Source organism: Entelurus aequoreus, linkage group LG14 (assembly GCF_033978785.1).
Source record: "Entelurus aequoreus isolate RoL-2023_Sb linkage group LG14, RoL_Eaeq_v1.1, whole genome shotgun sequence".
Classification (NCBI taxonomy): domain Eukaryota; kingdom Metazoa; phylum Chordata; class Actinopteri; order Syngnathiformes; family Syngnathidae; genus Entelurus; species Entelurus aequoreus.
Window position 1 is genome coordinate 12,239,968 of NC_084744.1, and position 25,815 is coordinate 12,265,782.

At 38.4% G+C, this 25,815-nt stretch overlaps 3 protein-coding genes across 4 annotated transcripts in view; 1 reads left to right on the top strand and 2 right to left on the bottom strand.

Moving 5' to 3' along the window:
• dcaf6 (ddb1 and cul4 associated factor 6) overlaps positions 1–8,743 on the top strand; it is a 45,362-nt gene extending 36,619 nt beyond the window's left edge. Inside the window, exons 15-21 of one of the 2 annotated variants that reach the window (XM_062068932.1) lie at positions 667–997; positions 1,088–1,129; positions 4,040–4,178; positions 5,130–5,286; positions 5,366–5,454; positions 7,408–7,513; positions 7,588–8,743. In XM_062068932.1, the coding sequence (XP_061924916.1) occupies positions 667–997; positions 1,088–1,129; positions 4,040–4,178; positions 5,130–5,286; positions 5,366–5,454; positions 7,408–7,513; positions 7,588–7,646 (923 nt within the window). In that variant the 3' untranslated portion in view covers positions 7,647–8,743. The remainder of the gene's footprint in view (positions 1–666; positions 998–1,087; positions 1,130–4,039; positions 4,179–5,129; positions 5,287–5,365; positions 5,455–7,407; positions 7,514–7,587) is intronic. The other variant, XM_062068933.1, reaches the window with a different exon arrangement.
• Positions 8,018–19,251, bottom strand: gpr161a (G protein-coupled receptor 161a). Its single transcript, XM_062068934.1, has 6 exons — positions 19,048–19,251; positions 15,613–15,973; positions 14,776–15,497; positions 14,589–14,696; positions 9,810–9,935; positions 8,018–9,730 (listed from the first exon to the last, which is right to left on the bottom strand). Exons 2-6 carry the CDS (start codon positions 15,954–15,956, stop codon positions 9,456–9,458), a joined length of 1,575 nt encoding a protein of 524 aa, XP_061924918.1. The 5' UTR covers positions 15,957–15,973; positions 19,048–19,251; the 3' UTR covers positions 8,018–9,455.
• Positions 19,252–22,519: 3,268 nt separating this feature from the next.
• Positions 22,520–25,815, bottom strand: part of otc (ornithine transcarbamylase) — a 5,005-nt gene continuing 1,709 nt past the window's right edge. Inside the window, exons 5-10 of the mRNA XM_062068940.1 lie at positions 24,942–25,095; positions 24,754–24,876; positions 23,531–23,584; positions 23,317–23,466; positions 23,057–23,194; positions 22,520–22,615 (exon numbers count right to left, since the gene is read on the bottom strand). Of these exons, the coding sequence (XP_061924924.1) occupies positions 22,556–22,615; positions 23,057–23,194; positions 23,317–23,466; positions 23,531–23,584; positions 24,754–24,876; positions 24,942–25,095 (679 nt within the window). The 3' untranslated portion in view covers positions 22,520–22,555. The remainder of the gene's footprint in view (positions 22,616–23,056; positions 23,195–23,316; positions 23,467–23,530; positions 23,585–24,753; positions 24,877–24,941; positions 25,096–25,815) is intronic.

Here is a 25,815-nt window from a genome sequence, read left to right on the forward strand (position 1 = left end):
GCTTCCCAGTGTGGTAAAGTAACTGTACTCTTAGTTTTGCCTTTTTTACTTGCATATTGAAACACAAAGAAAAATCCAGAAGGTGCCTGGTTGGGTACATTAGAAGGTGCCTGGTTGGGTACATTGTGGTCGTCTACATAAGCACAACCTGATCTTTTATTATGTTAGTTCAGCAATTTAAATAGGTTCTTGTTTAAAGTGGCGCTTATATTATTTAACTGATATGTATGTATTAAAAAGAATGCCCATGATAATACATTTTGTTGATATTTTGTAACTTATTTAAATGTTTAGTTTGTAATATTATTTTAATATATTTTTAACTTATTGTATTTATATTATTATTATTTGTTGATTTATGTCACGTTTCCATATGGCCTATTGACACAACATATGGAAAGAGAGTGGCATAATCCTGTAAAAATGTCTGGTCGAATACATCGTGTTTGATTTGATTTGACTACAACCGTGCTTCTAGTTATTGGTTGAGTCATTCTGACCAAAATGTTATGGAAAATGGGGAAAAAAAACTAAATATATATATATATATATATATATATATATATATATATATATATATATATGGAAACAAACAAATAAAAACGTGTAGTTTTAGGTAGAACTCCTTAGTAGAGGTAACACTGGATGCATGGTTTCCTTTCTCAGCTCCCCGTGACCTCTCAGGGCCACAGAGTGTGACAACCACGAGCACGGATCCTGCATGCGATGCCTCCTGCTCCAGTGACCCCATCCAGTCGTCCACCCCGTGCCCAGCGGAGGGCTCCTCCTCTAAAGTGGGTGTCACGGAGAGGAGTCCTTCTGACCCTCCGGAGGACACCTCTGGGGGCTGCAGGAGACAGGAGCCCCGGGAAGGGGAGGCGAGGACGGAGGTTGGGGAGGGGCAGAGTCAACCAGCGCGGGGGAACCACGACTCTGACGACAGCGATGACGACCCCATCCTCATCCCATCAACACGTTTCCGAGGACAGGGCCAGAGGTACAGTATATTGACGAGACCACTCCGAAGCCTTCTTTTCTTACTTGAATAGTCATTTTTTGTCACTGATTTGTGGTACTGCACATTTAGATTAAATTCCAGAGGATCTGCAGTTGGAGATAGAATGATCAGGTAACGCGTTTGGTGTGTGACATAGCAGAGACAAGGATACACAAGGGGAACTAACACGCACACACAACTAACTGTTGCGGCATGTAGCTACTGACTGCACTGTGTGTAGAAGAAGCAATTATTTATTTACTCATAAGCAACACACCCTCACAGACACTTCATTAGGTACACCTGCGCAATCTACTGTGATGCAATACAAGAACATTTTGCCTGTACAAATGTAATAATGCTCATGTTTGATTTGTTTCTACTAGTTTTCCCCTCACTTTTAGTGACCAAAATATTAGAAACATCCCTCGTTAGAATGTGGTGCAGTTCTACACAACCACAAACGTAAAAGCGCTATATAAATCGAACCCATTATTATTGTTATTATTATTATTATTATAGTTACATTATTTTTTTTATTTTTTTTACTGCATTGAACCAACTTACATTTGACTTCAAAGGGGAACTGCAGTTTTTTTAATTTTTGCCTATCATTCACAATCCTTAGGTAAGATAAGAACACATGTTTTTCTTTTTTTATGTATTCTAACTCATAAATAAATGCTAGCAAAAGTCCGCTAACAATTGAGCCAATGGTTGTTGCTCTATTCCACCTATGAAGCACTTTAAAAAAACATCCAAAATACATTGTTGTATGTACACGTATATGTAATGTATATGAGATTTACATATTTTGCTCATTTTAGGCATATGGGGGCATATTCATTTCCCAGAAGCATCACAACGTTCACTTTTTTCCTTCAAAAACAATCACTAAGCATCATACTGCAGTATTGCTAAGTGCTGAACAAGATATAAAAACTTCCAACATAATAAAACAATCACTTACTGAACATGTCTGCTCTCACTACTATGCCAACTGATGGGATGTTCATATATTTGCGTTTAGATTAAGAATTTAATCTAAATCCTCGTGAAGGGTTGGAAAAACCCTTCTTTTCGTGTCTTTCTTGCCATCTTCGGGTCTTAAGTTGGATGTCAAAGTTTACCCACTTCTTTGTTTATGGCTACAACCTTCTACTATCCAGACGAGAGGCTTGATTTAGAATTTAGAATTAACTTTCACTAACTCATTGGCTCAATATGTCAATATAGCAGCATAAGCTAGTTAGCTCTCTGAGATCATAGCGTGGCTAAAAATACTTTGTCTGCATTAACGCTTATACTAACAATATTGCTAATACTTGGTTAATATTCAAGTCACAACATGTAAATAGAGTACTGCTGGCAGTTTTTGATGTTTTTTTAGAGGGCTTTATGGGCGGAATAGTGTACTCCCATTTGCTGCATTGTTAGCCACCACATATTTGCTGTATTTTACGATTTACATTGCATAAAAAAAAGAAAAATAAATGTGTTCTTGTCTTACATATGGATTGTGAATGATAGGCAAAATTCCCCCAAAAAGTGCAGTTCCCCTCTAGTAATTATTTAGAGTACCGGGTACATGACAAAGGAAAACATAGCTCTTTTTGACAACATTGTTTTTTGATGACAAGTATATTGCAAACACAGCAGCAACAGAACCAACGTTTAAATAGCGGAAAAGATTGAGCCAGCATTAATGGGTTAATTGTAAACAACAGTGTGGCAACAAGCTGACTGGCAACATTTTAAAGTGCTTGCAGATGTAAATAAAGCTTCTCAGTATACTTTGAATGCAGCTACCCTCGTCCCTCACTACATCGCACTTCTAATGTCGTGGCTTCACTAAATCGCGGATTCTTTTAACCTAAAAAAAACCATATTCCACATGTTTGTAGTGATGTTATTCATATATTACATTAATTACAGTGCAGTGTTTGTCTTATTTTATTATAGTACTATGTTGTGGCAATCCATAAATATTTTCCAAGCAAGGTTAAGGGGTTGATTAACTCTACTGTGTAAACAACACCGCGCTAATCCTGACGCTAGTCTAGATTCACTGCGACAATCTCAAGTTACTTTTTGCCAGATTTTCTTTTGATGGTACTTCATTTTCAGAAAATGACAAGTTTTGCTGGAAAGTAGATTTTTTGCTAATGTTTTTTTGGTGTAGTTACGGTCGACAACAGTTTTATTACCTTAGAACACACAGTGGGTGACCATATGGGTTTATTTCATGTGTACAGGACTCCAATTATGTTACAAAATCGTATTTATGTCATAAATAGTTTTTATGCTCTATTAGGGACGTCACGGTATGAACATTTCTTTTCACGGTTATTGTGACCAAAATTATCATGATTATTATTATCGCGGTATTTTTAAATGTGCTCAAAATTTCCAAGAAGTACTTACACTGAAATCTTTCAACCAAGTCTTATTAAAAAAAAAAACACAACACAAATGTTTTCCTTTGTAGAAGAAACATTATTGTAGATAAAAATGCTGTTTCATGGACCTCAAGTAGAATGTGGATGTGCATATGAAAGCAACACAAACATAGTAATATAGTAGAAAACATTTTTTTAAATAAACGTGAGTGAGTGCAGGATAGCACTTTATGGACATAAGAGATAAAAAATAAAATAAAAACAATTGTAAGTATTTTGCAAGGTGGCACCTGATGGCCATAAGACATAACTGCACTTTTTGTCCATATAGATAAAAATAGTGTTCATATATGACATCTAGTCTTTCACATAGGGCTGCAAGATTATGGCCAAAATAATAATTACGATTTTTTTTGATCAATATTGAAATCATGATTAAAACAGTGTTGAGGTGTGAACACGACGGCATCATGTTTGGTCTCTGAATTCTGCATCTAAATTGTCCAGGTGTACCTAATGGAGTGTCCAGTGAGTGTGTAAGAAAAGCATATGGAGGTTGTGACTGGGTTGTTCTAAATCACAAGCATGAGGTTCATACCACACAGCTTGCCTGTTCGCTCACATGGTCTCCTCGTCTCTGCAGACGCTCGGCCGCCGCCCGCATCCAGGAGCTGTTCCGCAGGAGGAAAGAAAGAAGGGAGATGGAGGAGAGCGAGACGCAGAACATCAGGAGGCCCTCTGTTAAAATGGTGTACAAGGGCCACCGCAACTCCCGCACAATGGTAGTATTTTTAATAATATGCTTTTAAAATTACAGTATTTCATTACAGTAAAGGGTCAACATTTTAGAGTAGTCAATGTACAGTTTGTACAACAGTATAGATTTGTTAAAAAAAAATAAAAAATTATATATATATATATATATATATATATATATATATATATAAGGTCTGGAAAAAACAGAGGCTATATCATCCCTACAAGCCTGTTTCCCAGGTTTCCCTGCTCGTCAGGGGATTTTATTAAAAACAGGGAAACCTGGGGAAATAGGCTTGTAGGGATGATATAGCCTAAAATCCCCTGACGAGCAGAGAAACCTGGGAAACAGGCTTGTAGGGATGATATAGCCTAAAATCCCCCGACGAGCAGAGAAACCTGGGAAACAGGCTTGTAGGGATGATATAGCCTAAAATCCCCCGACGAGCAGAGAAACCTGGGAAACAGGCTTGTAGGGATGATATAGCCTAAAATCCCCCGACGAGCAGAGAAACCCGGGAAACAGGCTTGTAGGGATGATATAGCCTAAAATCCCCCGACGAGCACAGAAACAAGAAGCTTGTAGGGATGATATAGCCTTTGTGTTTTTTCCTGACCTGTGTGTGTGTGTGTGTATATATATATATATATATATATATGTATGTGTGGGAAAAAATCACAAGACTATTTCATCTCTACAGGCCTGTTTCATGAGGGTTTCCTCAATCATCAGGAGATAAAATCTCTGATTTTTTCCCACACATACATATTACGCTCTACCACGGTATCGAGCACTATTTTTTATATATATATATATATATATATATATATATATATATATATATATATATATGGGGTCACAGGGACCCCATCAAGTCATAAAAGTGGGGTCCCACTTGTTTGTAAGCGTTTTGAAAAGAAATGATATTCCTTTGTCCCCCGTTCCATCAAAATGTATATGTATGTTTGTCTTCTAGATTAAAGAGTCCTGCTTCTGGGGCAACAACTTTGTGATGAGCGGCTCAGACTGCGGCCACATCTTTATCTGGGACAGGCACACGGCCGAGCACCTCATGCTGCTGGAGGCCGACAACCACGTGGTCAACTGCCTGCAGCCGCACCCTTACGACCCCAGTCAGTACCATAACAATGTTCCATGTACTGTATGTACAGTGTATATCTACCACCCTACCTCACGCACCCTGTCGTTCAGTTCTGGCCTCCTCGGGGATCGACTACGACATCAAGATCTGGTCGCCGCTGGAAGAGTCGGCGTCTTTCAACAGGGTGCTCGCTGATGAGGTAGGAGAACTGTGTGTATTGTGACGCTTTACGGAGCAGTTTTTTTTTCTCACTTTGAATTATTAGCGGTTTGATCCAAATAAAAGTAGGAAATAAGAGAACGTCGCTCACTGGAGGGACAATGTTGGTGAGGATTTGGACGGAAAGCATGAGTAGATTGATGCGAGACAAACCCAACCAAGTAATGTCCAGACATATATTTATTGTAATGCATGTTCAATTACCGTATTTTTCGGAGTATACCGGTAAGTCGCTCCGGCCGAAAATGCATAATAAAGAAGGAAAAAAACATATATAAGTTGCACTGGAGTATAAGTCGCATTTTTTGGGGAAATGTATTTGATAAAATCCAACACCAAGAATAGACATTTGAAAGGTAATTTAAAATAAATAAAGAATAGTGAACAACAGGCTGAATAAGTGTACGTTATATGACGCATAAATAACCAACTGAGAACGGGCCTGGTATGTTAACGTAACATATTATGGTAAGAGTCATTCAAATAACTATAACATATAGAACATGCTATACGTTTACCAAACAATCTGTCACTCCTAATCGCTAAATCCCATTAAATCTTGTAAGTCTAGTCTCTTACGTGAATGAGCTAAATATTATTTGATATTTTACGGTAATGTGTTAATAATTTCACACATAAGTCGCTCCCGAGTCTAAGTCGCACCCCCGGCCAAACTATGAAAAAAAACTGCGACTTATAGTCCGAAAAATACGGGTATATATTTTTTTAAATTATTAGCATTATTTATCTGAAGATAATTTAGGATTATTATGGAAATACAGTATGTATTGAATATTATAACTACAGTATATACAGCTTGTACTATTTAGTAACAAATATATTTAAACATACTTTCTCTTATTTGTTGGAATTTGTTTAAAAAAAATTATAGAACTTAAAAAAACAATTGTACAAATAAAGGTCTCTACCCAAATAATGCGGGTACTTTCTGCATGCAGTATATGATTGTAACATTTGTTTACATTTTTCAATAATACTTGCTGTTGTGAAAAGATGCATTTCTATAATATTCCCCCTTTAATAAACAACTCCTTACAGTGTAGTGTTTTTCCCTGGTATTGTCTGTCGTTGAGTGAATGCTATTTTAAAATGTTAAATTTAAATAGATTTTTCAAAAATAAATCAAATACGGGAAAAAATAAAATGTGAATATTTTAACTACTTGTTAAAATATACATTTAATGCTATTTAAAAAACAATAAAACAACAACACTGACATAACACCTTATTTTTCAGGGACTTTTATTGTTTTCTTTTATGCTCCTCCTAGGAATAAGAAAAAAAAATGTGCGCCACCCGCACACACTGCGCCACGACTATAGTGTCATTTGTCTATAAAATGTTTATAAATATACCTCTGCAGGACATTGTATCCTTATTATTAAGGAAAATATACAACAATGAAGTTATTCTTTAACATAATTTGTTATATGTAACAAAAAATATAAAAAGTGCATCAATTTGCATGAAATAAAAAAATAAAAAACATTTGGTGACTGACTTTAACCATTAAATACTGAATAAAAAAAATAAAAAACTCAAATTGATTGGCAACATTAACTCAGGAGCACAATTTATAAAACACTTTAATCTATAAAATAAAAATGAACAAAACAATTTGTGCTGATTTTTATCAAATTAAAAAGGACAAAGTCAGAATTAATGCTACAATGAGCACATTTTGTAGTGCACAGCTTTTCGAAGTGGAGCTTGAAATATTATACTGCATGATACTGATAAAGCATGTTCCCTGAGGTCACACGCGCCCCACTATTTGAGAAGAACTGCTATAAATGATGGCTCCTCCGAAGGGAAATATAGTGGAACATTACAAACCTTATGAAAGTGAGGCAAATATGCATCAATAAACTTCTTTAAGTCAGATTTTTGCATCCTTCTCTTTGCCTCCCAGGTCATCACCCGAAATGAGCTGATGCTGGAGGAGACGAGGAACACAATTACAGTGCCCGCGTCCTTCATGTTGCGAATGCTGGCGTCCCTCAATCACATCCGATCAGGTACACTTGTCACTCACACAGTCACTAATGGTCTTATCTTTTTACCCAAATTCTGATGGTTTTATACCCACCAGATCGTCTCGAAGGCGACCGCTCCGAAGGTTCAGGCCAAGAAAACGAGGACGAGCAGTAAAGTAGATCGATAAATCCTTTTTTTTTTTAAAAAGAACACTTTTTTTTTTTTGTTGCAGAACACTTCTTGAGATTTGTACAAGTGTAGAATACTTCCTTTTTGATGTCATTTATAGCCCCGCCCCCCAAGCTGTTTTTTTTAAAGACTTTCTTACCAATGTTCATGTACAAGGGTGAACTCCATGTGGGTAAATGTGTGCGAGTGAACGCAAAAGTGTGTGTCTTATACATTAGCTATGAGAGGTGAGTGGCGTGCAAGATTGTTATGTGCAATATTATTATTATTATTAATATTATTATGTTAGGAGCGAGTTGGCGTATACGATTGACGATTGTTTAAGTGTTGAATTTCAAGCGATGTAAACAAAAGGTACTTCATACTTTTGGTGTACGTGGGAAAATAACCTAAAGAACAAAAGCAATTAAGACTCGCCCCCAAGTGTTGATGTAATACATTAATCTTTTACAGAATTTTGAAGAAAAAAAACAACAAATAAAGGAACAGGACATCTCAAAGATGTCTGCGTGACAAATGTGCCGCTGCTCTCTCATTCGGCTAATTGACTGACGCAATCCACAATATTGAACAAAACACTTTTATAGAAACGCAATACAAGTATTAGTGAATTATCAAAAAGGTAGCATCTCAGTCACTTCCTTTTTATATATAAAAAAGTACAGTAGTACCATTCAAACAAGTTTAACAAATCCGAGGTAAGACTGAAGCGCTGTCAACGAGCTTATTAAATGCTTACACATCCTCCCAGAGTTCTTTTCTGAACTCTGACGTCAGAGTTTTACCATGTGTGCAGTGAGAAAATGTACAGTAAACAGTATGCCAAACAAACAATGATCACAAGCTAGTAATTGTCTTCAAATGTTTTTTTTTAGCTGAATGAGCTGTAAACACATGACATCAATATGATCCATGTAGACATTGTACCCACGTAGCCCGGTTGTACTCCAGTTGGTGATCATCTTGATACATTTGTTGTAGTGTTTTATCTTTGATAAAAAGTAGTACCGTTCAAACAAGTCGCATGTCAACGACAACCCAAACGAGGTAAGACTAAAGCACTTAATAAATTCTGAAACATCCCTCCAATGTTCCTTGTTGAAAGCTGACGTCAGGTTACACCACACATACTACTGAGAGAAAATGTAAAAAGTATGCAACAAAAACATGATTACAAGCTAGTAATCCTATTCAAATGTACAAAAGTAAGCTTTAGACAAACCGTACTTCTGCTACTAGTGGAAACTGAATGTATATAATATACTGTAACAGTAAACGAATGTACATTTTTGTATTAAATCTGTGTAATTTATCCAATTTTTACTGCATGGTACCTAATGTACTTGGCTCTACTCCCCACTGATGCATTTCATTGGCAAAAGCAAGTAGTTTCAGTTACTATTTCTGGTACTGTAACACTTGAGGATACATGTGTTGCTTAAGTATTCCACTCCATGGTCTCCACTTTGCTGCAAGGCTCATTTTCCTTGATGCCCTCAGTCTCTTGGATACGATGTGTCTCATTGTGCTGACAAGCAAAAACAGTAGACCCTCATTCTTCTCCTTGGTTTGTTAACGAGTCTCGATATGACTTTGGCGTTCACAAGGGCGTGATATTTGCAGGTACTATTTTGAACAAGCTGTGCAGTGAAAAAAGCGCCAATATTGTCGCAGTAGTCGAGGCTTCCTATGTGAAGGTAGGAATGGATAATACTTGTCTTCTCACTTTTCAAGTTTGTCTGCTCCCGTTAAAGTGTAACAATCCATGTAGGAAGCGAAGAACACCGGCTGACATCAAGCTGGTTTTATATGCGAGTCCTGCTCCTCCTCCTCCTGTCTGTCATCTTTAACGATGCCTTCGTCGATGCTCTCCATCCTCAGTCTCTGACCGTCCAGGTATCTAGGCCTCGGCGCCGATCGAGCTGCGCAAAGTCCCGCAGGCAAAGCGAGAGCGTCCCCGAAGAGGGTTTGCTTGGCGTCGCTCTCTATAGTTCTGGCCAGAAAAGAAGCAAAGGTGTCCAGGGACTTGTGGACCTCGGCGTGCACCTGCACTGATGACGTTTGCTCCGCTGTGACGAACGAAAGCAAGTTAGTAATCAGCTCTCCTGTGTGCACAAACAACCTCTAATAAAGAAGGAAAGGTGTTACCTTTGGAATGCTCCACTTGGTCTTCAAAGGTGACCGAGCTCCTCCTCTTCCCGGACGGATTGCTGTGATGATGCGGATAAGAGGAGCCGTCTGAGGAGAAGTTTTCCAGCAGCATCACGTCTGTACCTGAAGAGGTGATCATGTAAAACAGGAGGCTCAAACAATGGTGACACTGCAGAGTAAATGGTTTAAAGGCCTACTGAAAGCCACTACTACCAACCACGCAGTCTGATAGTTTATATATCAATGATGAAATCTTAACATTGCAACACATGCCAATACGGCCGGGTTAACTTATAAAGTGCAATTTTAAATTTCCCGCGAAACTTCCGGTTGAAAACGTCTATGTATGATGACGTATGCGCGTGACGCCAATGGTTGAAACGGAAGTATTCGGACACATTGTATCACAATACAAATAGCTCTGTTTTCATCGCATAATTCCACAGTATTCTGGACATCTGTGTTGGTGAATCTTTTGCAATTTGTTTAATGAACAATGAAGACTGAAAAGAAGAAAGCTGTAGGTGGGATCGGTGTATTAGCGGCTGGCTGCAGCAACACAACCAGGAAGACTTTGAGGATAGCAGACGCGCTATCCGACGATCGGGTGAAGTCCTTCGTTGCGCCGTCGATCGCTGGAACGCAGGTGAGCACGGGTGTTGATGAGCAGTTTAGGGCTGCCGTAGTCGGAGCGCTAATGTTTTTATCATAGCTCTGACGAGGTCCCGTAGCTAAGTTAGCTTCGATGGAGTCGTTAGCAACAGCATTGCTAGGCTTCGACAGGCGGCACAGCATTAACCGTGTGGTTACAGGTCCAGTGTTTGGTTCGGTGTCTCCTGATAGTAGTATTGTTGATCTGCTGTCTATCCTTCCAGTCAGGGGCTTATTTCTTTTGTTTCTATCTGCATTTAAGCACGATGCTATCACGTTAGCTCCGTAGCTAAAGTGCTTCCCCGATGTATTGTCGTGGAGATAAAAGTCACTGTGAATGTCCATTTCGCGTTCTCGACTCTCATTTTCAAGAGGATATAGTATCCGAAGTGGTTTAAAATACAAATCTGTGATCCACAATAGAAAAAGGAGAAAGTGTGGAATCCAATGAGCCCTTTTACCTAAGTTACGGTCAGAGCGAAAAAAGATACGTCCTGCACTGCACTCTAGCCCTTCACTCTCACGTTCCTCATCCACAAATCTTTCATCCTCGCTCAAATTAATGGGGTAATCGTCGCTTTCTCGGTCCGAATCGCTCTCGCTGCTAGTGTAAACAATGGGGAAATGTGAGGAGCCTTTCAACCTGCGACGTCATGCTACTTCCGGTACAGGCAAGGCTTTTTTTATCAGTGACCAAAAGTTGCGAACTTTATCGTCAATGTTCTCTACTAAATCCTTTCAGCAAAAATATGGCAATATCGCGAAATGATCAAGTATGACACATAGAATGGATCTGCTATCCCCGTTTAAATAAAAAAAATTCATTTGGGATTAAGCGGTAGAAAATGGATGGATGGATGGATAGGCCTTTAAGACTCCGTAGGACCTTGCATCTAAAATGAAATTGGGACGAAAAGGCGTTAAACCCGACATTTTTTTATACTTTGTAGACTGAAAGACAAAGTAGTTGTTTCTTTTGAACTCGCCAGCCATTTTCCGCCCTAAATTCTATTGCACATAATCACTCTGAGTTGAAAGAAAGTTTAAACTAGGGATGTGCTGAATGATTGGTATTGGACAATTTTCGTGAAAAAATTCAGTGATTTGCCATTGCCGATTGATGCCTTTTTATTGCGGTTCACAAATGCAGATCTGCTCTGGCTGACAAGCATTTAATTATACTGTATTTCTCCATACACAGTGTGGAGCCGCTCCCTTAAACCTGGGGTGTCTAAGCTTTTCCCACATAGGGCTGCATTCAGAAAAATTTAAGGATGGGGAGGCAACTTAGATACCTTTTGTACAAAAAAGATGCTAAAAGCAAACAAATGAACGTCAATTTATGCTAAGCTATCTGAACAAAACATCCATCCATTAGCTTTGTGTTGTAGGTGACAAAGGAAATTAGTGAAATATGTAATAACTAGGGCTGTCAAAAATGAGTTAACCCGTGCAATTAGTCACAAAAAATATTGCATTTATTATCTATATACACAGATTAATCACATAATTTATTTAGACTGCACATGCTCCTCCACCTCTTAATTTATTCCATCAATAAAATTGAATTTGTCTTCAAATATGGGGATCTTTTTTAAGTTAATTGAAATTATGGAAACAAGTAATACAACTAGTAATACTTGTGATTATTCTAAATTTTAAAATTGTGATTAATCTGATTTAAAAAATAAATCCTTTGACCGCACTCCTGATAACATCTCATTAATAATGAATTAATTTTATTATTACAATCTGCCGAGGGCCAATTAAAAAAAAAAAAAGGCAGAGATTGGCCTTTGGGCCATACCTTGGACACCTCTGCTCTAAACTACTAATAATGACTTCCATTACAGCAATAAACTGCATTTCTTAGGTTCTTAAGTGTCATTATCAAGTATTGGGACGAGGCTAAACATGTTACACATCAGAGGCAAACGAGATGCAGGCACGCTATTAGCTAAGCTAGCTTTAAACAACACTTAGAAATAAGCGATTAGTAAACTCAAAGATTGTAGCTGGAACTGCTTTGCAGCAGATATTAACAGAAAATTACCAAGTAGATTAATGCGTCTAGAGAGAGGATAATATAACAATAACTGTTCGTTTTAATTTTAGTTTTGTTAATGTTTAGATACTCTTGACAATATTGCTATTGACACAGGAGGACTATGAGGGCAAAAAACTAAAGATTTAAAAGAAAAGTAGATCAATAAAATTTGTAATAAAAGAATTACCGGTAAGTAACTAGTTTGTCAGTTTAACAATATCACAAAATATTCAATCGCATTCACCATAAATAAAGTAAAAAATGCGCAGTTAATATGTAGGGATGTAACTATTCGTTTTAACACTGATTCAATTCAATATTTGTGGTTGCCGAAACGATTCAGGAACAATCAAATTCTTTTCAGAGCGATACGATCCAAAACGATTCAGTGAGTTGAAATTGATTCAGTACATTTTTGTAGCAAAACAAATCAAGCAGTGTGACTGTGAAATAAATACTGGACACTGTAAGCAAAGTTTCCTATTTATTTAAAAGGTAATTATGTATAAAGTAAACAACAATTAATGACCAATACATTCACAACCTGTTTTAATTAAGTGCACTTTAGGTTGAATTAACAAGAGGAAACTTTTTGTGCTCACATTTTCAACATAAGTACAGCAACCAACATTTTAATAGTATATTCACCGGCCATAGAGTATCTGTTCTCCACCCTGGGATCACCAGTGATGAACAGCATCCCAGGTGTGCAGAAACATGTATGCCCCTTTGATGATGGTGCTGGCACCTCGCTTCCTAACTTACATCGCCCCCTTCATTCATCTCTTGTCATTTGTTTCTCAATAAATAACTCTCCCTTGACTGTCAGTTGTGTGTTGTACCATGTTGTTCTGTTCCGGAAGTCGGTGCACGGCTGTAACTTGCTCCGCTGGCACATCCATTTTGTCAGTACTGTCCTTAAGGGCTTAAAGTTGTGTTCCGGCTTTAAATTATTGTGTTGAGTCGTTTGTCTTTGTAGTGGCTTTTGCAATCGCGCTGTAGGGGAATGTTGTTGTGTTGTAATTAATTATATTGTCTTGCAGCGTTTGTTTTTGTTATGACCGCTCTTTTCTGACACTTTTGTTTTGATGACGTCACAGACGGGCGAAGTAGAATTAACGTTTAATATCCTTACTTTTAAAAGTGTTAAGCTTAAGTTTGCCGCTCTTAAATCCAATGTTTTTCCTTTTTCTAGTATCGATAAAACCAATCTATTCCCTTTCAAAACAATCTTGGATCGGTACCTATCTTCTGGAGGGCAAACTTGCAGAGCACAGATTGATATACCGTACTTAAAATTTAGGAATATAAATCGATACATCGCTCAAACGTTACACTCCTATTAATACATACTGTATACGGTATTGGTATTGGCCGATCTCATGCATGGAATATTGGAATCAGCAGCGTAAAACCTTGATCAGATCATCAACTGTTTGAACACAATCTGAAACTGAGATAAACATCTAAAACAGTCGGTCTGCAAATGTAATTTGCTTTTTCTTTTCATTTTTAGGCATCTTTTTTTAATGCAACCGCAAGGGTGTAAAAGTAGGCTGATATGGGAAAACATGTCTACTAACTAACTACAAAAGGAACAGTACACACATCTCAACACAAGTTAAAAACTTACAACTTGGCCTTTACTGTTATTAAACAAAAATAGTTGATGATGGCAACAGTTTGACTCTGAGTCAGACTATTTTCTATATAAAAAAAAAAAAAAAGAGGGAAAATGCGATGACCATAGAACTAGAAAAGCAATCAAATGTAAGTGGAGTGCACACGTCTGTCCTGGCTGCTCAGTACAATATGGCTCTAAAGAAAAAACTATGAACCTACTAATATTCTTTTGTCATCAGAGTTCAAGTATTAATATTACAGTACCCCTATATAACTTCTTGAATCACCGTTTAAAAAGTGTTGCCTGTACTTTTGAAATGGGTTTAATGACAGAATGATGCTGGAACCGACTAAATACATTTTTGAAGTTCTTATGAGAAAATGTGTTACTAAATTTGAACAAGGGAGGCTCCACTGGGTTTTTCTAGTTTTTGGTCCATGTGTGCGACACTCACATGAGTCTTGAGTGAAACTGAAGCCAGTGTCTCCAGTGCTGCTCCCGGGAGCCAGCAGCTGCCCTCCACCAGCCAACATGGCCGTCAAGTGGGGCGACATGCCCAAGTCTGGTGAAAAACAAAGAAAATGTGTGAGGGAATGGATGGTGAATTTATGACATTTGCCATTGAAGTGATGAAGACAAACCTGTAATCCTGGCGGAGATGCTGAAGAGGCGGGACGTCCTGTGGCGTGTGGCGAAGGACTCTCGGTAGTAACGATCCCCAAAGCACATCCCCAGCAGCTCCTTTCTCACCGTCTTATTCCACAGGCCGTAGATGAGCGGATGGCATACGGCGCTGCAGAAAGACAGCCACGCCACTAGAGTCTCCAGCCCGTGGGACACGCTCCCTTGTCCAAACAAGGCCTCTGTACAAACCACGCCCACGTACGGCCCCCATGTGATGAGGAAAGTCCCGATCACCACCAGGATGGTGACAAAGGCCTTGCATTGGCTCCCAGAGTACACCAAGCTCCGCCGGCTGCTACTGGACGAGGTGGAGGTGCTGGAGTTCTTGCGTCCGTTCCTCTGCGCACCGCCGGCGTCCTCCTGGGCCACCACCACCGTCCCGCAATGCACTTTCCGGGCTTTGACTCGGGCCACGCGGAAAATGACGCCGTAGCAGGCCAGCATGACAAAGAAGGGCGGCAGGATGCACCAGGCCACCCAGAAGGCCGTGTAGGCCGGTTCGCGGTGCCAGGAGGCCACGCAGGTCCACTTGAAGCAGTCGAACTCGAAGGACGACCAGCCGAACAGAGGGGGAAGGCAGCCCACCAGGGAGTGCAACCACACATAGGCGATGACCACTACAGCCCGATTTCCTGTGATCTTCATAGGGTAGATCATCGGGTAGAGCACTGCGTAGTACCTGTTGGGATGAAAAGGTAATCAGCCAGTCATATTGATTACATTGTTAGGAATGAGATCAGTTTCAGTTTTTAGGACCTAATCAAAGATCCCCTAACAGACAGGTGTGCACTAACCTGTCAATGGCGATGGCTCCGAGTGTCAGCATGCTAGCTGAGCTGATAAGCAGGTAGAGCAGGGCGGTGAAGTTGCACCACACCACGCCGAACACCCACTCCCTCTTGGCCGAGCTGACGGCCACAAAGGGCAGCACCAGGGCGGACAGCAGCAGGTTGGACAGCGTCAGGCTGAAGACAAACTTGTTGCTGGGCGTCAGGAGATAAGGGCGGCGGTACAGGGTGGCCACGATCAGGAGGTTGCCCAGGCACGCCATGAGGGTGATGGTCACGATGGAGACTGACTCCAGTGCAGCCAGGCCGCCACCGTTGCCCACCGCGCTGCAGTTTCTACTGCTGTTCATGCTGAGGGGGGAGCCCACTGGAGAGGAGCAGCCATTGTTTTTTTAGCCAATCTTATTCAAATGTATACACATGCTTGTCAGTCCGCTAGAGGTGCGCCCTAAAGTTACAGTGGTGTGAGAAATATCAAGCCAATCCAATTTGCGTGGGTACAATTTTTGAGTCAATGGCATATTTGTCAGAAAAATATTAGGCAACACAGTAGGGCACAGGTGTCAAACTCAAGGCCCGGGAACCAGATCTGGTCCGCCACATAGTTTTATGTGGCTCACGAAAGCCTGCAAATAATGTGCGTCAAACCACTTCATCTTAGTCGTATTCGTCCATTCAATTTTGAATGAAAAATTGCATTCACTGCATAAAATTGCAAATTTTTTAAACATTAAAAAATCTGATCATACAAAAAACAATATTAATCTAAATTTAAAAAAATGTTTTGTTAAAATAAAAATAACTACCGGTACTTAAATATCTGCTTGTCACTCTGACTTATGATTTTAAAGCAACTTAACCATCAATTTGTATGTAAAACAAATACAATACATACATATAGGCAATTGTGTAATATCATGAGGCGTTATAATTCATAAATATTCTTTCAGGGTTAGCCATAACTGCAATGTGGCCCTCAATGAAAATAAGTTGGAAACTCCTGCAGTAGGCAGTGTTTTTTGACCTTTGTTTACACTTGTAAATGCAGTGGTTTAAGAGTAGAAGAGTTAGTTTATACGTGTCATATGTATGTAAAGCAGGGGTGGGCAAACTTTTTGGTTCAGGGGCCACAGTGGCTTTTGAAATTTGACATTAGACAGACGGGCCAAACAAGCACATGGTGCATTTCAAAGCAGATTATATCTGTTGGAACTAAGAGTAGGCTTCTCAAAGATTGGGGTATTTTAATCATATTACATTTAATTTGAACAATATCAGTACCCTTTGCAGCTGGGATAGTCTAGCACCAGTTTTGTTGTGGCAATTCTGATAACAGATCTTTGCTCAATTCTGTTTTACTATTTGACGGGCCGGATTAAAAGAACCAACAGGCCGGATGTGGCCTGCGGGCCATAGTTTGCCTATTTCTGATGTAAAGCATTAGTCCAACTTTTTAAACCACATAACTCATCAAATGAAGCCACTTTTCAGGCCTCAAACTAGCTTCACCGTTATATTTATAACATTTTTTTGCAAACAGAATTGGCTCAAACAAAAATTGTTTATAGTATACATAAACACTTCAATACCCAGTAGGGTATCAAATAGTCCAAAACAGGTACCTTATTGATTAATCCACTCAAAAATAGTATTTCTAGCTTAATCATTTCGCAAACTGCCTTTAAGATTTGAACAGTCACTAGTTTGAATGTTTATTGTGAGTTACAACTAGTACGTGACATCATTTAAAGACACCATTAACTAAGGAACTAGTAAAAGTAGTACCACTTAATTTATATTGCGTTCTAAGCCTCACATGTGCGTTTCCATTATGTGTTGACATGTTGCACACACAATTAGCTTATAAAACATAAAAATGCATTGTTTATACAGAAAATAAACAGACTTAACCATCCAGTGGACTTTTTAAGCTGTTTAAAAGTAACCAACATATTGTTATTCCACGTAAAACAACCAAATTATTCACTAATTTATTGTGTGCAATTGTGATTAATGTTGCTTTATTGCTTAAATCGCTTTGCCTTTAAATGTTTACTTTGCTTTACATCCAGTGGATGACGTCATTAAAATGCCATTACCTACGGCAGTGTTTTTCAACCACTGTGCCGCGGCACACTAGTGTACCGTGAGATAATATCTGGTGTGCCGTGGGAGATGATTTAATTTCACCTAATTGGGTTAAAACTATTTTTTGCAAACCAGTAGTTGTTATCCGCAAATAATGTGCCGTTGTTGAGTGTCTGTGCTGTCTAGAGCGCGGCAGATTAACCGTGTAATACTCTTCCATATCAGTAGGTGGCAGCAGATAGCTAATTGCTTTGTGGATGTCTGGAACAAGGTTTGTCGTGATCACAATTTGGTGACGACAGCGGGAGGCAGCGTGCAGGTAAAAAGGTATCTAATGCTTAAACCTAAAATAAACAAAAGGCGAGTGCTGCAAAGAAAAGGCATTGAAGCTTAGGGATGGCTATGCAAAACGAAACTAAAACTGGCTGCAAAGTAAACAAAAACAGAATGCTGGACAACAGCAAAGACTTACAGCGTGTGGAGCAGCAGACGGTGTCCACATAGTACATACGTACATGACATGACAACAATAAAATAGGCACGCAAGACAAGAACTAAAACACTACACACAGGAAAACACCAAAAAACTCAAAATAAGTCACAGCGTGATGTGACAGGTCGTGACAGTACACCTACTTTGAGACGAGAGCTATAGTGATGCATGGCTGGTTATAGTTTGAATTTATATACAACAATTGCGAGAACAACTTTTTACTGTCAATATAGGCTGCTGAGTTTCAATTTTTAACGTTTTCTGATAGTGGTGTGCCTCGGAATTTCTTTCAATGAAAAAAATGTGCCTTGGCTCAAAAAAGGTTAAAAAACACTGATCTAGTGGACTTTTTTAAGCTGCTAAAAAGTAACCAACATATTGTTATTCCACGTAAAACGCTCAAATTATTCACTATTTTATTGTGTGTATTTGTGATTAAGGTTGCTTTATTGCTGAAATCGCTTTGCCTTTAAATGTTTACTGTGCGTTACAACCAGTAGATGACGTCAATAAAATACCATTGCCTAAGCATTAGGTAATGGCATTTAATTACTTGAGTCCTAAGGAATTTGTAAAAGTTAGCAGTAAAAATACAAACACTTAAAACTGTTCAAAAAAAGAATCATGCAAGCACAACACTTAGTGGTGTCGACATGTTCCGTATACTCACGTTACTTTCGCAAGTGGTATTAAGTGTAAATATATTAATGAGAATATTTAAAGTAGTTTTTTTTAACGTAAAATGCGTACATCTGTCCAGCTAAGCTAAGAGAACTAGCACCCGTTAGTTAGCTAACTAGAACAACTTTCCTCCCTTTTGTCCTCATCCTTCTCTTCTTCTCCTTCATGTTTTTATTTACCTTATTTTCTCCCTCCGTTCAAGCGAGACGAACATCCTACTCCTCCTCGTCTCCATTGCTCCTTTTCACCGAGGGTCCTCTTGAGCACTTTTTAGCCGACATTGTCGTTCTCAAGTCCGGCTCGCGTCCATACCTCGACTTGCCCAAATCCCCCACATTCACTCCCAGAGTCCCAGCTGCGGCGGCAATGGCGTCCTCCTCCCACCCCGACCTCACCTCCCCCTTCCTCCTCCTCCTCCTCTTCTGTGACTGAACAAGTGGGTGGTCGTCGACTCTTCTGGCACCATTTCTGCTTTCTTTTAGGTTTCTCCAAGGAACTTCCGCCATTACTTTTTTTACATTTGGTTTTGAAAGCTTAATAATTATATTTCGTCCGACTTGTATATTTAAACAACAATTCTTTCAACATTCGGTATTTACATGTTTTTAGTTACATTGTAGGGACAATTACTGATTCATTTTACTAGTCCGGACCACCCATGTAGAACAAAGCTTCCCGCACTAATACGTCATTTTTCTTCTAAGCCAATCAGATAGTTTCCCCACTATATCCGCACTTTACTGCTTCGATTATTCAAGTTTTTTTGTACTGCTATTTACACAGGTGTCTAACTCAAGGTCCGGGGGCCAAATCTGGCCCACCATAATATTTTAAATGGCCTGCAAAAGCCTGGAAATAATGTGTCCATATAATACTTTATCTTTTCTAACTAATTCTTTCCACGTTGAAAAATATATGTACAGCATTAAATTGTACATATTTTAAATCTGAATGTTGTATGATAATGCAACAAATATTAAATAATCATACAACCCAAACATGCTTTGTTAAATTTAAAATTATGAAGCACGTTCTCCATCAAATTTTACATTGTAAAAATTAAAATAGATTTTACAGTAAAAAAAACTGGCAAGTGGTACCATTTTTCAATGTACAATAATACTCTAAAACAACAACTATAGATTTTACAAAAAAACACTGGTAGAAAAACTGTGGTACTATTTTTTTTTAACCCGCAAAATCGTGCGTATGTGTGTGTGTGTATATATATATATATACACTACCGTTCAAAAGTTTGGGGTCACATTGAAATGTCCTTATTTTTGAAGGAAAAGCACTGTACTTTTCAATGAAGATAACTTTAAACTAGTCTTAACTTTAAAGAAATACACTCTATAGATTGCTAATGTGGTAAATGACTATTCTAGCTGCAAATGTCTGGTTTTTGGTGCAATATCTACATAGGTGTATAGAGGCCCATTTCCAGCAACTATCACTCCAGTGTTCTAATGGTACAATGTGTTTGCTCATTGGCTCAGAAGGCTAATTGATGATTAGAAAACCCTTGTGCAATCTCTGTTCACACATCTGAAAACAGTTTAGCTCGTTACAGAAGCTACAAAACTGACCTTCCTTTGAGCAGATTGAGTTTCTGGAGCATCACATTTGTGGGGTCAATTAAACGCTCAAAATGGCCAGAAAAAGAGAACTTTCATCTGAAACTCGACAGTCTATTCTTGTTCTTAGAAATGAAGGCTATTCCACAAAATTGTTTGGGTGACCCCAAACTTTTGAACGGTAGTGTATATATATATATATACACTTATAATACTTTTGAACGGTAGTGTATATATATATATATACACTACCGTTCAAAAGTTTGGGGTCACCCAAACAATTTTGTGGAATAGCCTTCATTTCTAAGAACAAGAATAGACTGTCGAGTTTCAAATGAAAGTTCTCTTTTTCTGGCCATTTTGAGCGTTTAATTGACCCCACAAATGTGATGCTCCAGAAACTCAATCTGCTCAAAGGAAGGTCAGTTTTGTAGCTTCTGTAACAAGCTGAACTGTTTTCAGATGTGTGAACATGATTGCACAAGGGTTTTCTAATCATCAATTAGCCTTCTGAGCCAATGAGCAAACACATTGTACCATTAGAACACTGGAGTGATAGTTGCTGGAAATGGGCCTCTATACACCTATGTAGATATTGCACCAAAAAACAGACATTTGCAGCTAGATTAGTCATTTACCACATTAGCAATGTATAGAGTGTATTTCTTTAAAGTTAAGACTAGTTTAAAGTTATCTTCATTGAAAAGTACAGTGCTTTTCCTTCAAAAATAAGGACATTTCAATGTGACCCCAAACTTTTGAACGGTAGTGTATATACTAGGGATGTCCGATAATGGCTTTTTGCCGATATCCGATATTCCGATATTGTCCAACTCTTTAATTACCGATACCAATATCAACCGATACCGATATATACAGTCGTGGAATTAACACATTATTATGCCTAATTTGGACAACCAGGTATGGTGAAGATAAGGTCCTTTTTTAAAAAATTAATAAAATAAGATAAATAAATTAAAAACATTTTCTTGAATAAAAAAGAAAGTAAAACAATATAAAAACAGTTACATAGAAACTAGTAATTAATGAAAATGAGTAAAATTAACTGTTAAAGGCTAGTACTATTAGTGGACCAGCAGCACGCACAATCACGTGGGCTTACGGACTGTATCCCTTGCAGACTGTATTGATATATAATGTAGGAACCAGAATATTAATAATAGAAAGAAACAACCCTTTTGTGTGAATGAGTAAATGGGGGAGGGAGATGTTTTCGGTTGGTGCACTAATTGTAAGTGTATCCTGTGTTTTTTATGTTGATTTAATAAAAAAAAACAAAAAAAACCGATGCCGATAATTTCCGATAGTACATTTTAAAGTATTTATCGTCCGATATCGGCAGGCCAATATTATCGGACATCTCTAATATATATATATATATAACATTGGAACGCATTTTCTTTTATTTGTACTTGTTTGGATACATTTATTTAGTATTTTATTTCGTGGCATATTTTATGACATGGCTTATTTACATATCTGCTCATATTTATTTAATTTTTACACTAAAACATCTCTAAATATGCTGCAAAACAAGCATGAAAACCTAGAAATGTGATCTGCTTTGATAAATGAAGTACTTTTTTTTCATACTGCATCTCCATCGCCACGTCGAGCTTTAAATATTGTTGTGCTACCACATTTAAAAATGATACATTCCTTTTTTAAAGCATATTCTAAGTTTTTTGGTCCTAAATTAAGCATTTTTAAGCATAATGATGGCTAAATAAAATATACTAAAAGTATCAATATGCTGTAGTATTGGCCATGAGAGGAGACCAAACCACGCTGTTCAGTATCGTGGCCACTGATTGGCGCAGCCTTAGGCAGCATTACTATATTGGATTAAAAGAGTGTCAAGGTAACTAAAGGGTGTTGATTAATTTCTAGATGGCTCTCAAAATGTAAAAAAAATATTCAGAGGGTCCTAAACATTTTTTTTTGTGCGCTAGTTATGAAAATATTAGATTTATAATGACTGATTCCTAATCACAGACATTCATTTATTGTGGTCATGTCTGGAACCAATTAACAGTTATAAACGAGGGATGACTGTATACTGATGTCTTTATTCCTCCAAAACCTGATGTTAAAACTTCATCCTTGGTATATGTGGGCTGTAGTCTGTCAAGAGAGACACCACCAGACCCTAAAAAAAAAAAAGACAGTCAACAAAACTCTTACTAGGCCTAGAGTTGATCTTAAATTTACAGTGTACTGTATGACAAAAGGGAGTTCATATCTCAGATTTTCAGGAACCTTTTTATTACTATATATATCCTCTCAAGGGACATTACTGTTTGAAATGAAACTTAAGGATGTTGGAGTTCATGTTTTACCTCTATGAACCACAGCTCCCCAGTGCCGGCAGCACTCCTGCAGCCCTGGACCATTACGGTATCCTGTTATTTGCTTGTGTTCCCAGCTATTTAGACTATATTGGCTTTGTGTTGACTCATTTTCAGTAAATAGTCAATCCATACTGCTGTACAAGCCGTACACTGACTACTTCGAAGTACACATTGTCCCCTGAGAATATGCACCTTGATAGAAATGCTTCTGAAATCCCCCCATCCTTTTAATTCCTCACCATAATGGTCCACTTCCTATTCTCTGCCTCAGGGAAGACGAGAGAGCGCGTGGAATAGAAAACTTCATCGTCCACTTCCTCCATTTTACGCGGCAGACAGTGCAGGAAGGTCCAGTCAGGCTGAGCTGCACTTCCTGTCTACAGAGAACATATAACTACTGCTTAGACGTCATGGTAAGTGCCCCGTATTAAAAAGGTTGTAGAAGAAAAATAAATAACCCTTGCATTATTACACTACAATGCTACCCGTTAATGTTTACCTCCATGGTAATCTGATAACCTCGGAAGTCCATGAGTCTCTTTTTCTTCTCCTCCTCCTGCCCCATGCTGACCCAGGTGTCCGTCACCAAAACATTGCTGCCGCGGGCAGCCTCCATAGGGTCAGAGGTCAGCACAAGCTGGGTTGCATGCTAAAAAAAAGTGAAGTGTTTTAGATGTGTATCTTTTTAAAAATGCTGAATGTAAAATGATTACCTGTTTACAGAGCCTTTCAGCCTCTTCTATTACACTTCTTTCTGGCTCATAGCCCTGAGAAGATAAGAGAAATGCAGAAATATCATTGCAATTTAGAATTTTGATACATAAAAACGACTGTCTGCTTGCAGATTACAGTCGAAGCTTCAAATTTGGACAATTTGAAAAAAGATGGGAATATTTGCTAAATATACACCATCATTTGTGATGTTACTAGCACATCTAAGCATGTTTGGCTTTTTTGTGGTGTGGGACAAGTGCATACTTGCCAACCCTCCCGTTTTTAGCGGGAGAATCCCGATATTCAGCGCCTCTCTCGACAACCTCCCGGCAGAGATTTTCTCCCGACAAACTCCCGGTATTCAGCCGGAGCTGGAGGCCACGCCCCCTCCAGCTCAATGCGGACCTGAGACTGAGTGGGGACAGCCTGTTCTCACGTCCGCTTTCCCACAATATAAACAGCGTGCCTGCCCAAAGACGTCATAACATCTAGGGCTTTTATAGAGTGCACAACTGCGCACACAACAAGGAGACGAAGCAGAAGAACGAGGAAATTACAGACATGGCGGCCGAAATGATATACTCATCATGAACGGAGAAGTTAAACAGGACAATACTGCCATCTAATGGATAGCCACTAGAACACTGAAATTCAAGTATTTGTATTTTTTTTCTATGTAAATAAAATTAAAAAAAATATTTCATATATATATATATATATATATATATATATATATATATATATATATATATATATGAAATACTCGAGTTGGTGAATTCTAGCTGTAAATAACCACGCCCCCAACCACGCCCCCCGCCCCCAAATACCCCCACCTCCCGACATCCCGATATGGAGGTCTCAAGGTTGGCAAGTATGGACAAGTGTGATGATAACCATAGAACCAGGAACATGGCAACATAGCGGGAGCATAGCGCCAAAACGTGTGGCTGTCCTGGATGCTCAGTGCAATATGGCCAACATCAAAAACAAATGCACACATCAAATGTTCTGTGGACTATACAGCGTGAGTGTTAAAAATACATTCCTTAACCACCGTCTTTTACCTTTGGTCAGCTTCTTATTGCACTTGCATGCTCGTCAAGAATGTTAAAAATCAACTCAACTGCTCTCAGCAAGCCCCCCCCCTGCACTTCCTCTGAGTTCAACATAAGTTCTGTTTAGTAAAAAAAAAAACTACCAAAACGCAATGTCAGAAGTCTACCTTAGGGGTGGCGACCTTCAGGTGCACTCCCAATTTTGGCGCAGCCATCATGAATGAGTGTAGGACGTTGTTCCCATCGCCAATCCAGCTGACGGTTAGTCCGTCCAGGGATCCGTAATGCTCCTGGAGGACGACAAGGAAGTAAGAAAAACTGACTAGACGGAAGTTGTTTCTATTCGAGGTGGTACCTGTAAAGTCAGGAAGTCGGCCAGAATCTGGATGGGATGATAGAGGTCAGACAGCCCGTTAATGATTGGGATGGAGGACTCCTTGTCCAGCTCCTCCAGCGTAGAGTGGCTGTACACTCGAGCCAAGATGATGTCACACAGTCCTGAGAGTACCCTGTAGTGCAAAACAGGCTACACTCAAAAACTGTGATGCAACGCATTTAAAAAAAAAAAATCTATTTAGGCCCATTCTAAGTTTTTTATTTTTTTATAAAAGGCAGAATTGTTGAGACAGCTCTTCTTTTATTGTGATGTGTACTTATTTGCAAAATTAAAAACATGTTAGAAATTAACAAAAAATGTGTTAGAAATGTATTGAAAAAAGGGTTCACATTTTTTTAAATAAAAGTTGTTTTACAGAAATTTGTCACAAGAACTGTGAAAAATGGGCTGAAAAAACAGTGAGAGACTTGTCGAAAAATGTCTAAGAAATGTAAAAAAAAAAAGAGTTAGAAAAATATTGATAAATGTGTGTGAAATGTATATTAACATGTTGAAAATGCATAAAAAATACGAGATATTTGTCAAAAAAATTGGAAAAATTATGACACTTAAAAAGTAAAAAAAAAAAAAAACGCTAGAGGAACTGATCAAAACATATGTAGAAAATGTATTGAAAAAAGTTTTTTTTTTTAAAAGTTAGATAAAAATTCATGATGAATAAAAAAACAATTTATAGGTTTAAAAAAAGAAAATTAACTAAAAAGGTGTCAGAAATGCATTGAATGTGTTGAAAAAATTACAAAAAATTATAAAAAATGTGAGAAATTTGTCGAAGAAATGTTAGGGATTTATTACAAATGTATGAGAAATTAATGCAAAAACATGTTGGCTC

Bases quoted from the DNA above. Each gene is read 5' to 3' on its own strand.
- gpr161a (XM_062068934.1), bottom strand. From the start codon at position 15,956: ATGAACAGCAGTAGAAACTGCAGCGCGGTGGGCAACGGTGGCGGCCTG. The intron at 15,498-15,612 runs GTTAGTGCACAC...TCATCCCAACAG, and splicing joins GGAGCCATCGCCATTGACAG to GTACTACGCAGTGCTCTACC. The intron at 9,731-9,809 runs GTAACACCTTTC...CGTTCGTCACAG, and splicing joins CCAAGTGGAGCATTCCAAAG to CGGAGCAAACGTCATCAGTG.